The 12,067-nt window shown below is 53.9% G+C and overlaps 1 protein-coding gene across 2 annotated transcripts in view; it reads left to right on the forward strand.

The window, feature by feature from the left end:
• Positions 1-4,710: 4,710 nt before the first annotated feature.
• The window catches only part of PAX3 (paired box 3), a 96,340-nt gene continuing 88,983 nt past the window's right edge, over positions 4,711-12,067 (forward strand). The window contains exons 1-4 of one of the 2 annotated variants that reach the window (XM_061147899.1): positions 4,711-4,795; positions 6,097-6,332; positions 7,679-7,808; positions 8,981-9,115. In XM_061147899.1, coding sequence (XP_061003882.1) covers positions 4,711-4,795; positions 6,097-6,332; positions 7,679-7,808; positions 8,981-9,115 — 586 coding nt within the window. The remainder of the gene's footprint in view (positions 4,796-6,096; positions 6,333-7,678; positions 7,809-8,980; positions 9,116-12,067) is intronic. The other variant, XM_061147900.1, reaches the window with a different exon arrangement.

Raw genomic sequence — 12,067 nt, forward strand, 5'->3', positions numbered from 1 at the left:
TTCACATGGGGTTTGCACCAGCAGAGCAGTTACTGGGACTTTCTCTTCTAAATTTCAACAACACCTCCCACCCAGCCCGCAACACACTCACTCTTTCCTAGTTGGGCAGGACATTTTTTGAAGGTTAAAGAGTAGTATTCTATGAGACTCTTCTCCTGAACTCCCCGCCACCCCCAACACAACAGACTCTGGCATCCTGCCTTCCTTATTTGCATAAAAAATAATTTTTGCAGAACCAAATGAACATGGATAGGAGACCAGTTGCTGTGACATTCATTCTCTCCTTCCCTCACTGCCTTTCAAAAAATACTTTTTACATCTCTCTTCTTTTTCTCCCTTCTTTTTCCTTTCCTCCTTTTTTCCTTTTCTCACAAACCATATGTTCTTTATTGAGAACCCGTTCTGGGGCAGCTCCCCCAGCTACAGGGGCAAAACCACTGCAGCTGATCCACTCCACGTTTCAGTGAGACGCCCACATTTCCATCTAGTCCCTAAATCCGACCCCATCCCAACTGATTTTCTGACAAGGGAGAAGAGAGGCGCCACAGCTTTTGACGAAAAACTGCAGGGAGCCTGATGACAGTCCCTAAGTCCGGCTCTGAGATAGGCCTCAGGTTTATTCCTGAGCAATCACCAATCTGGTGTCCGGAAGAAATGTGTGGTCAGGATCTGGTGTTTTGATTTCTTCCTGTTGAACATTTCTCAAGAATTGATGGTTTCCCATTGCATTTTCTCAAGCCTTAGGACTACCTCCTGAAATGCCTGAGACCCGGCGGGAGGTCAGATGCCTTCCCCCAGAGGTTACTCCCTCCAGATAAGGCAAAAAAAGATCTGGGTGGCAGGCACCCTCCAGTTCAGGCACATTATTTTATATAGATCATAATTTCCTCTTAAGGCCTGTGTCCAGATAGAATAAAGTCATCGTCTCTCAGAGGCCCAAGAAGTCCATGGGTCATGAAAGACTGTGGCCTGGGGCCCACAAGTGCGGGAGCTGTGTTCTGGGTGTCACCTGGCCTGGGGCAGACTTCACTTAACCTGACTGGACTGTGGACCCCTGCAGCCAATCCTGCCAGGAGGGAGAGCTTCCTAGGAACTGGGCATTGTCCTCCCCTCCCCTGGAGCTGGGAGGGGAAGCTGCTGTCTATTTCACCTGAAGGGCTTCTGAAACTGGGGGGTGCCGAAGGAAGCAGTGGTAAGTCATGATCTTGTTTTGGTTGAATTATCCTACCAAGGCTCCAGTTTCATCTTGCACATGCACAGATAGTGCAGGTGGATACCACCCTCCTTCACAAAACTGAGCTACAGACTTTCTGGCTGCTTTTTGGATAATTTGTCAGCAGAAATGATGCTGCTTCCCAAACCTGGACTCGGGGCTGCACGGCGCAGGCACTCGTCTTCCAAGCCCACTGCAGGGTCACTCTTTGCCAATGAGTAGAACGGGGACTCGGTGGTCTATAGGTTCCAGGCAGGGGTGGGGCCTGGTGGAGACTCCTTTCCTGCTGCAGGAGTCAGAGGATGGGCAAGCTTTGGCTTCCAGAGAGACTTTGGAAAGAAATAAGGGGAGGCCCAAGCTTTCGAAGACAGGGAAGGAGGGGCTGGAGTGTAGAATCAGGTGCCTTCTTGAGAAACCAGGTGGGAACCAGTAACCACTCTGCCCTCTGGTGACCAGCGCTCACGTGATGCGAGACAGCCTCCCTCCCCCTGTCCCCCTCCCCCCTGTCTGACTTGACTGCAGTGGGCATCACTGGCCCGGGAGTCTCAACCAACACTGCTGTCCTGGCCCTCCCGAGTCAGACTTCAGGTCTACCAATCTCAGGGAATTTGGACTCTGGGGAATTCGGAAGTGATCCCGCAAGCTTATAGGCCCAAGCACCTGAGGATGTCCTCCCACCCATCTCTCGGTCTTCAGGTTCCTCTAGCTGTTGCCAGGGTGGGGAAGAGTCGAGTTAGCTGGTGGCATATAAACGCCAGAGCGCTCTGGTGCGTGGGGGCGGGGGGGGGGGGGGAAGTCCGGGAAAGAGATTCCTGGGCCACAGGTCCCCACCCCACTCTCTCTGGTTTCCATTTGTACATTTTTATAGCAAGGGGTGGTCGGTTTATGGATGTGCGTGCTGGCTGGGCACCTATGGGCATTCAAAATCAATTTCAATCAGCAGTATCCCCATTCAAGGGTCCTGCCGGCTCTACGGTTGCAAGGAGGATGCAAAACCTGGGAGAGTGAGTCTTTGGCTTCGTGTCCCTTCACGGATCCGTGGGCCCTGGGAAGAGAGAACGTCCCGGGAGAGAGTGTTGGGTCCATGGGGAGAGCTTGAAGACCGAGCCCTCGGCTCCGCAGCAAATGAGACACAGCCCTGGCCGTTCTTTAAGTTTGTTACACCGTCATTGCCGGTGGTGGGGAGTGGTTCCCCGGTTCCTTTTAACTGCGAGTTGAGTTTGCATTTGCTCCCGTGAAACGCACTTTGGGTACCTCCCTCCTCCAACAAGAACCAGGGACCCTAGAAGGTGTTCTTGCTGCTCCGCTCAAGCTTTAGTGGCAGAAAACTTGGAAAAAGCCCAGCTCTTGAGAAGTAGCGTAGGAAACAGGACACAGGCTTTGGTGGCCCTCAAGTGTGCAAGAAGGAAGTGAGAACGTTTTCCCACTGACGAACTGAATCATTTTGTGTAAAACCAAGTTAAACAGGGCTGCATGCTAATCAGCATCCCTCCAGTGTAATGCGAATGCATGGGGCCTCCCCCCTTGGGTGGGTGAGGGGGTGTCCAGACTTTTTCTGGTGTCTCCATTGCCTGTCTCCCATTGCTCAGAGGGTCAACCAAACCTTTTGACTTTGGGCTGAGATGAAAGCTGCCGGCTTCTCCCACTTGCGAGTGGAGTTTTAAAGAGCCGGCTCCCACACAGTTGAGCAGCTCTACTCCCCCCAACCCCCCATCTTGCCTTCTTAGTTTGACTTAATTAGGGGGTGGAGAGTTGGGGTTGGGGGGGTGCTGAGTTCACGTAAAAACTGTCAAATGAGTTGAGGGGGAAAAGGACAAGAGAGGGTGGAGAACTCCAACACAGAAAAAAAATCAAAAATCGAAGGAAAAAGGGGGAACTTGAAGCCCAGAAGTCATTGTTTCCTTTATTTCAAAGGGAAAAACCTGCCCGATTCTCATCCTTTTGATTGATTAAGGCCCTGAATACCTCGCAGGCCCAGAGTGACAGTCTCTGAATAGACTCGAGCGAATAAAGCGCAGTGCAGAGCGCGGGGCTGGCACTCGGGGGTGTGAAGGAGGCGAGTTCGCTGGCACTTACCAAGTTATAAATAAAAGCCTATGCACAATAGCACCTTCTCTAAGGACAGACAGTCTTTACAACACTCCTGGCGTCATATCCTGCTGGGGACACTTCAGCTCCTAGCCAAGACTTTGCTCCTTTTATTTTTCCAGCAGTTTAGTCTGAATACCATAATAAATTCCTGAGAACAAACGCTGCAGCCGGGCAAAACTTTAACATATAGATGAATCTCTGCCGGAGCATTGGGGGATCTGTACCTCTAGATTTAGAGCTGGGACTTCTGAGAGGGTTTTTTTTTTTTTTTTTAATCAAAAAGAGCAGATAATTTTCTTTCTCTTCCCCTTCCCAGGCTTCGGGTAACCAGGACTGGGGCCTCCGGCCACTACGTAAGTAAGCTTCAGTGTCCCGGCTGCCAGACGGTGAAGACAAAAGAACTTATCAGCACATCCTGGACTCTTTCTGGGAGGAACCCCATAGGGAAGACCCTCATAATAAGCCTAGGCCAAGGGGCATGGGCCAGAGGAAGGAAGACTAAAGAGGTCTGGGGGCTCCAATGCCTTCTCAGTGGAACTGCGCCCCCTTCATTGGCAGTAATCGGAGAAAAATGGGCGAGAGGCAGAGCCACAGGTAGAAAACCAGAGACAGAGAGACACATAGAGAGACAGAACGAGAGGACGAGTCAGAGACGGAGGCACAGAGATACAGAGAGATGAGGAGATGGAGAAAGAGAAAGTCAAGGAGAGACATACATGGAGTGACAGACAGACAGGCACGGATCCCTCCTCAGTCTCGGCATCTCCTCCGTACTGTCTCTGCCGGTTTCCCTGGGTCTACCCTTCTTTCCCCAGGTTAGAGGCTCAGCGCGGGTCCCTCTCCGGGCCGGCCGAGGCTTGGGCACCGCCGGGGATGGGAAGAGAAAGTGGCCGCTGTCGCCCAATCAGCGCGTATCTCCGCCACCCCGGACGGTCTCCCCGTCGGCCAATCGCAGCTCAGGGCTCCTGACCAAGCTTTGGGTGAAAGAACTAATAAATGCTCCCGAGCCCAGATCCCCGCACTCGGTGTCACGACGGGAGGAGACTCAGGCCGGCCACGCTCCCGCCCCCGCCCCCCCCTCCCCGGCTCGTTGCCGAGCTCCGAGCCCCCTCCCCAGCGCTCCCAGCCGCGGGGCCGCCGGCCCAGACTCGCACCAAACTTTTCCGCCCTGGGCTCGGGATCCTGGACTCCCGGGGCCTCCCTGCCCAACCCCTTTCCCCGGTTCCACCTCGAGCCTCTCTTTGGACGAAGAGCGAGCAGCCCCCCTTCCCCGGGTCCCTCCTTTCTCTCCAGCCTTTTTGGGGAGGGGCTCTCCACGCTCGGGGGAGTTGCCCGGGGTCGCCAACGCCTGTCTCGTCTATTTCGCCTTCACCTGGATATAATTTCCAAGCGAAGCTGCCCCCAGGATGACCACACTGGCCGGAGCTGTGCCCAGGATGATGCGGCCGGGCCCGGGTCAGAACTACCCGCGCAGCGGGTTCCCGCTGGAAGGTAAGAAAGGGCCTCAGCGCTGCCCAGATCGTGGGTCCGCGGCCAGGCTGCTCCACCCAGCCGGGGTCCCCGCGGGCCCCCTCGGCGCGTCCAAGAGCCCATTCCCGGGGTACCCCCATATCAGGAGGGAACAGTCGGGCGAGATCCCCTCTCGATTTTCTCTGGGTAAACGAAGCGTCCTCTCTCTGTAACTCCTGCCGGAGCTTGGCGGCCAGGCCTGCTCCTGGGCCGGTATGCTTTCGCCTGTTGTTTTGGAAATGCCTTGGTGGGGCAGGGATCAACCGGCTTTTGAGCACCAGCAAGCAACTTCTCAGCATTTTGTGCCCCCGAAGGCATCTCAAAACTACCCCGGCTGTTCCTGTATTCGCTAAACTCTTGCTAATTCTGGAAGGATTTTCTTAGGGGGTGCAAAGTTGTGGTGGCGCATGCCCGTGCAGAATCGTGCTGGGAAATTTTTAGTATTAATTGATTCCTTAATTAGGGCCCCATTTATCTCCAGCTTCATCTGGAAGTTTCCACAACTTGTTTGGGGGACTGCCTTTCAGTTAGTCTGAAGGTTCTGGACTCCAGGGAGGCAGAAGACCTTGCTAGTCCTTTTTAGGACTTTCTAGATAGTTTGCGAGGTTGGGGCGCCGGAGCCGGGATGCTGACTCTGCCGGCGCCTGGGCTTGGCCCTCAGTCTGAAATAGGATGTATTATTAATAATAACCAGAGCACCAGAGGAGGCGAGGGGCCTTGTGAGCAGACTGGACTGTTGTCTCTGGCCCGAGGTGTAACAGGTGACTCGAGCTGACACCTGCGGCTTGCTTTCACTTGCTTTGACCTTTGGCTGTGGCACTCCTAGGCCAAAACCCAAAGGGTTGTCAACTCCTCCAAGTCTCTTAGAAAGAAAGACGCCCCAATTAGACAGGGTTTAATGCCAGCCACAGAAGGCCTGGGTGAACTTCTCTCTGCAGGGAGGCTGTTCCTTCACCAGCCTCCTGGTCTCCCTCCCTCCCCCACCCCTGCAAATTGTCCCCTTTCTTGGGTCCAGAAGGAAGACAGGTTCACTAGAGCGAGTTTATTTTGCCCTGGTTGCTCCTCTCACACAAGATTGCATGCCCTTGAACTGCTTAACAGTTTGAACAAGTCTGGTTGAAGTAGGGTCTCAGGTTGGGAGCCCGAATGTAGCAATTTCAGTGCTAAGGCTGTAACATGCGGATTGGCCAGAAGAGTGTGAAATTGGGGTTCCTCTTTTGGGCTGCTCTCCTCTCTCCCCAAATGATCTTTCATTTGTCTCTCTTTTTGCCTTCTGTTCCCAGTGTCCACTCCCCTCGGCCAGGGCCGGGTCAACCAGCTCGGAGGTGTTTTTATCAACGGCAGGCCACTACCCAACCACATCCGCCACAAGATCGTGGAGATGGCCCACCACGGCATCCGGCCCTGCGTCATCTCCCGCCAGCTGCGTGTGTCCCACGGCTGCGTCTCTAAGATCCTATGCAGGTATCAGGAGACCGGCTCCATCCGCCCTGGCGCTATTGGTGGCAGCAAGCCCAAGGTGAGCTTGGCCTGGCCCTGGGGGCCTCTTGCCTGTGGGGCCTGGAGTTAGGGCAGAGTGGGCAGCGGGAAAGGACTGCCAGCTGGGACTTTCTGAGGTGTTTTTTTTCCAAGTCTGGGAAGGTGTGTGTGTATGTGTGTGTGTTGGGGGGGGGGGGCGGGGTGCCGGTGGAGAGAAGGGTCTACAATGCTGTTTGAGTTGGTACTCCTTGATAAATGCTAAGGAAAAACTCCAGCCTTTTTGCAAAGGAGATAAAGCATTTGTTTTCTATGCCTCAGAATCCTGAAATTCTCATCAAACTGTTTTACTAGGCAGACACCCAAAGCATGCAAGCTGTAGGTGCTCACCTGTTGCTGGTTTCTTCTCCAAGTATCTCCCCAGCTCCCAGCGACTGCACTGCCCATTCCACATTTAATCCAAGGAGCCACTTTTGGTTTTTGAATGGTTTCGCTCCCAACTCTTCTCCCCAGTTGCCTCAAGTCCCAATTGTCTTCAAGGAATCAAAAGCTAGGGTGATTTGCTTTCTTTGTAATGAGCCAATGACTTGGCTTTTAAAAGGCAGTTTGGTGCTATCCTCAAATTATTTTGGTTCTCCTTACAAAAGGATAGAGAATCACACCGGCTATGGCTGAGTGGGAGGGGATTGCCTACAGCTGTCCTTTTTTCTGGATGTGGGGAAAATCCAATATAATTTTCTGGTTGCCACAGGGCAAAACCAAAAGGAGGGTTCTGGTAAACTGAAAATTTCCAGACAACTGCCTTTCCTTGTGTGCCAGCCCGCTTTGCAACCTCTCTAAGAATCTCTGCAAACTCTTTTTCTTGGGGGTGGGGGGGGGGGGCGGGAATAAACAGCCTGTCTTTCCAATTATTCATATTTGCTACCACTCTGACTTTTAATGGACACTAACTTTTGAGTTTCATTTTGCTCTTCACTTGAGCTAAAACCTTGAGTTCCTTTGGAAAGGCCCAAGTTACAGATCTAACCTGATTTTTTCTGCTCCTCTTTCAAGACTTCCTTTTTTAGTTTCATTTTCATGTTGATTCAGCGTAAGGGGTTGCCTTTCTTTATTCCCAGGATCAGAAAGTACACCCCTTCCAAGAGGTCATACCTCTTCTTATTTTATCCCAACTGTGAGAGCTGATGTGCGGAGGAGAGGGTTGGGATGGTTTCCCTCTCTGTCCCTTTCTAAAGTACACTGCTCAGAGAGTTGGGGTCCTTTTGCTAACCAGGGGAAACTTGCCATGGGGCGCAAGAAGGAGCATCCCGCCAGGCTCAGAGGCGGTGAGGCTGCCATATCGGGCCCAGAGGACTGGGTACCAACGCCGGTCTGCCGGTTCTCTTAAAGCAGGTGACAACGCCTGACGTGGAGAAGAAAATAGAGGAATACAAAAGAGAGAACCCCGGCATGTTCAGCTGGGAAATTCGAGACAAATTACTCAAGGACGCGGTCTGTGATCGAAACACCGTACCCTCAGGTACCAGGCGCATCTGCGTCTTCCCAAGGCGAGGCGTCAGTCGCTATTACGCGGGCGGGCCATCTGAACCATAATCACCCCCAGTGATCGATCGGGACGATCGGGAGGCGGTCCCTCCTGGGGCTCTGAGATATTTACGAACTAGACGTTTTATGAGGGAGTGATCACCTGCTTGTCCTGGGGTTGAGAGACCGCCGCTCAGGGCTCCCCAAAGAGGGTTTCTGTCGAAGGGGCAGGGCAGGAAACGCGAGGCGGAGGCCGAGCGTTTATTAATATTGATGTTCCCTTTTAAAGAGAAACAAATGTTTTGGTAACCCTAACCGAAGGGAGATGGGGCCGCGCCAACCGAGGCTTCTCTGTGCGCGCACGGGAGGGGAGGCTTCGGCAGCGGCCGGGAGAATTTTTTTCCGGGAGAGTCCCAGGGACCATCCGGCGCCCCGGGCGGCCAGGGGGAGGCGAAGGAAGAAGAGAGGCGAGCGCAGGGCGAGCGCGAGGGCGCGCGGGTTTGTTTTTAATTAAAAGGAAACTCCCTCCCCCCCGCCTCCCCCGCGAGAACGAGATATTTCAGAGGATGGATTTGTTTACCAGACTGGAATCTGGAAAAAATAAACCGGGAAGAGTACATTTTCTTTTGATTTTTACAATAGGAAACGATTCTGCAGTTGAAATTTAAACCCTTTATGGTCTCAAAAGAAAAGAAAAAAAGTCGAATTGCAGGGGACGGGTCCGCTCTTGTTCTTCCTGCCATACCGCGAACCGCGGGGCGCAATGCCTTCAGGTTGGGGTGGGGGTGTGCCGGGTGGGCTGGCAGGAGAATTTTCTGAGACTGGAGACCTAGAGACCTGACTGTGGAGGCAGGAGGGAGGCTTCCTACTGGGGAGAGAGGACCGGTACGGCTGTTCCCGGCCCCTAACCCAGAGGTACGAGCTGTCCAGGCTCCGGTCTCCGTGATCCTAGAAGACGATTATACAATGAGGGGTGGGGGGAGGTTGAGTGGGAGGGTGAGGAGGGGTGAAGAAGGACAAGGATGCCCAAAGATGCAGGAGGGGGCAGAAGCAAACGGTGCAGGGCAGGCGTTTTTCACCCCCACTCCCATTAGGGGCTGGGGAGCCCCTTCCGCATGGTCCTGCAAATCTCAGTCGTTTGCGCCCCCTTCTTCCTCCCGTCTCCAGTGAGTTCCATCAGCCGCATCCTGAGGAGTAAATTCGGGAAAGGCGAAGAGGAGGAGGCCGACCTGGAGAGGAAGGAGGCAGAGGAGAGTGAGAAGAAAGCCAAACACAGCATCGACGGCATCCTGAGCGAGCGAGGTAAGCGGCGGCGCTCTGGGCGGCGCCTTGCGGGCCCGCGCCTCCCGGACTCCGCGCTCTGACCTTGGAGGCTTCAGGGCTGCGCCTCGCCGGCTCACGTCACGGTCCCTCCTCGCTAGTATCTACTGCACCCGGGTAAGGGCATTGACGAAAAAGACCCGAGATGCACCTTCATTGAATCCAAAAATCTTCTGTCTTTTCTGTTTTATAAATCTTTGTTCCGCACCACTCACAGCCCCTCGGAATCTAGAACTACAAATTGCGGTCTGGCTGAGGGGCTACCCTCTTGCTCACAGGCTTGCAGGACTGAATCTGAGCAGTTTGGGGCCTGGGGGGCAGTCTTTGAGCCTCCCGAGGTTAAAGGAACTTTTTGTGCCCTTAGGAAAGGCCCCAGAGTCTCCAAAGAGCTTTCTTGATTGGAGACAGGGGGTAGGCAGGGGGGAGAGGAAGAGAGACTCAAAACTCTTGAAGGCAGTAGGTTCTCAAAGTTTCATCACACTGATTGCCTTATAAATGTATATGTGTACGTCGGTGGTTTTTCCTTTGTTTTAAATTGGTTTTCAAGTGCGGTAGGGTTTGAACTGTGTGTGTCTGGGAAGGAAAACAAGCCTAAGATCTCGGTTACAAGCCGAGGGGCTCTGGGATCTCGGGTTCGCAGTGTGGGTGCACTTTGTCTTCCCAGGGGTGTCTTCTCCTTGACTGGGATCTGTCAGCCTCAAGAGAAAACCTCCCCTGTGGAGCCTTAAGTGTAGCCTTGGGGTTTTCTTCAGAGCCCAACGGAAAAAGTCAACCCCATGGGAGTTGAACGGGGAAGGGATCTCTGGCACAAGGAGAGTCTCCGCAGTTCTGCCTCTCAGCACTTTTGGCCTGGGGGACGGTTGCACCTCTTCCAAGGCCCAAAGAGTCGGGAGTTGCCCGGTGTCCCCACCCACGCATGGCCTTCCCTTGCTGGGGACTGAGACTCCTGAGGCTGAGTGGACTTTTGAGTTGACCTAGAAGGGCAGGCGGTGCTCCAGGTGGGCTTGGAGCGATCACCTACTTGGATCTGAGACCCCCGCTGGTGGTGTCCTGGGTAGTATTGTGGGTCAGGAAACTGGTTGCTTCTTTTACTTCCGTTGCTCAACTCCAGCGCAGACCACTGGCCCTCCGGAGCCGGCAGCTTTACAAATCAATACAAAATCTGGACGCAACCTCGAAGAGAGACAGACTTAGATATTACAAATCCAAACCACAGATTGTAGGGCTAAGCTGATGCCTAGGTGCTCTGGCACACGCAGGCAATCAAGACATAAAAATCCAGGGCAGGGGGAGCAGAGAAGGCACATACCCTGTGGCTTCCCTCCTTTGAAGCAGGGGTCTCACACAGACTCAGTGTAAGCCCTTCTTTTTGGAGGGGTGCCTTTCTGCCCTGGTCATTGAGAGGATGCCTGGCTTTTAGTCCTGGTCTAACTGCTGTATTGGAGGTGCTGGGGAGGGAGGAAGGGGAGAAGCCAGCCAACCCCAAACCCACCGGGACCCTGCAGGCAGTGAGCCCAGAGGGAGGCTTGGGAAGGGGGGTGGAGGTGGCCGGGCTTTGCTACTTGTTGCTGGAGGCGCCTGCGCCGCAGCTCCACCGCTCCTTCACCACACCGGCAACCGAGGGCCCAGGAGACAAAACGCCCCAAATGAGCTGGTCAAACATTTGTACAACTTTTCCAGCTTTTACAAAGAAGGCCTTCTCTACACAATCTACACTTGGAGATGAACTTGGGAGACAAAGCCGGGAGAGTCCATTGAAACTCACACTTTAGCTCGGCCCAGACAAAGCTCCCGCTCGCAGCAGCTTGATGTGAACAAAGGAAGGCAACCTTTTTATAATTCAAGGAGAAAAGAAGAGAAAACAGCCCCACAAAGGGCCGAGAATAGACATTATGGGCTTGCAATGAGGGATGAATTATTCAATGAGCCCCAAGAGCTGCTGCGCCAGGAAGTTTTATGGACTCTCCAGCCGTGGAAAAAGTGGCCATTTCACCTACAAAATGTTTCTAGTCTTTCGCGCCGTCTAGCAGGGACTGCTGCCATTCAAGGGCAATTGCTACCATTTTTAAAAGCAGAGTATTCTCCCCAGCGGGGCTGAACCGTTGAAAACACACACATACACGCACCTCGGAGGCTGAAGTCTAATTTAATTTGGGGTTGTCAAGCAAGAGGCAGAGCGTCAGTCTCTTCAGCGCCTCTAGCTCCTTTTCCAGATGAGCCCTGGAGGGCAAGAGGGGCCCAGAGAAAGGACAGAGTGGAGTGGAGTTGGAAGGGAAGTTTAGAAATCTTAAAAAAAAAAAAAAAATTCCCTGTCCTTTGGGCAGCAAAAGTCCCACGCTGCCCGGCTCGAAAAGTAGAATGAATGTTGATAAAGGGGTCTGTGCTCCCAGGCGGGCCCAAGGAAGGCCGTTTGAGCGTCCTGAGCAGAGCGCCGCGCACTCTCTGAAGCTTCCAGATTCCTTTTCGGCCTGCCGGCTGTTGCTAACTGGCTCTTCTCGGGTCCATCTTTCTACTTGTCAGAGACTAGGATATAGGGTGAGAGGCACCCTGAAAGAGGTCAGAACAGCTCTTGTTTTTCTCCTCAGGGTCGCGTTCTTGAGGGCCCCATTCACTTTCCCAACTTTGCCTTGTGCTTTGCCCCATCCAAGAAGAGCGTGGCGGACCGACCCGGTGCGCGCAGGCCAGTGCGCCCTGGCACGCAGCAGTCTCTGCGCGCCCCTCCTTGGATCTGCACCTCCAGCTGTTTTGCCAGGGTGTAAGGAGAGGGTTAGGCGGCCAGGAATCCCGCACCCTTCCCAGGACCTTCTTCACTCCCCTTCCTTCCCCTCCCCAGTCGGCACCGAGAGCCGACCGGGCGCAGCCGGAGGAACCCAGCCCCGGTCGCGGCAACTGGGGGGCTGTGGGCACGGCCCGCGCCGCGGCCACTCAATGGGC

Source organism: Dama dama, chromosome 8, assembly GCF_033118175.1.
Source record: "Dama dama isolate Ldn47 chromosome 8, ASM3311817v1, whole genome shotgun sequence".
Lineage (NCBI taxonomy): Eukaryota > Metazoa > Chordata > Mammalia > Artiodactyla > Cervidae > Dama > Dama dama.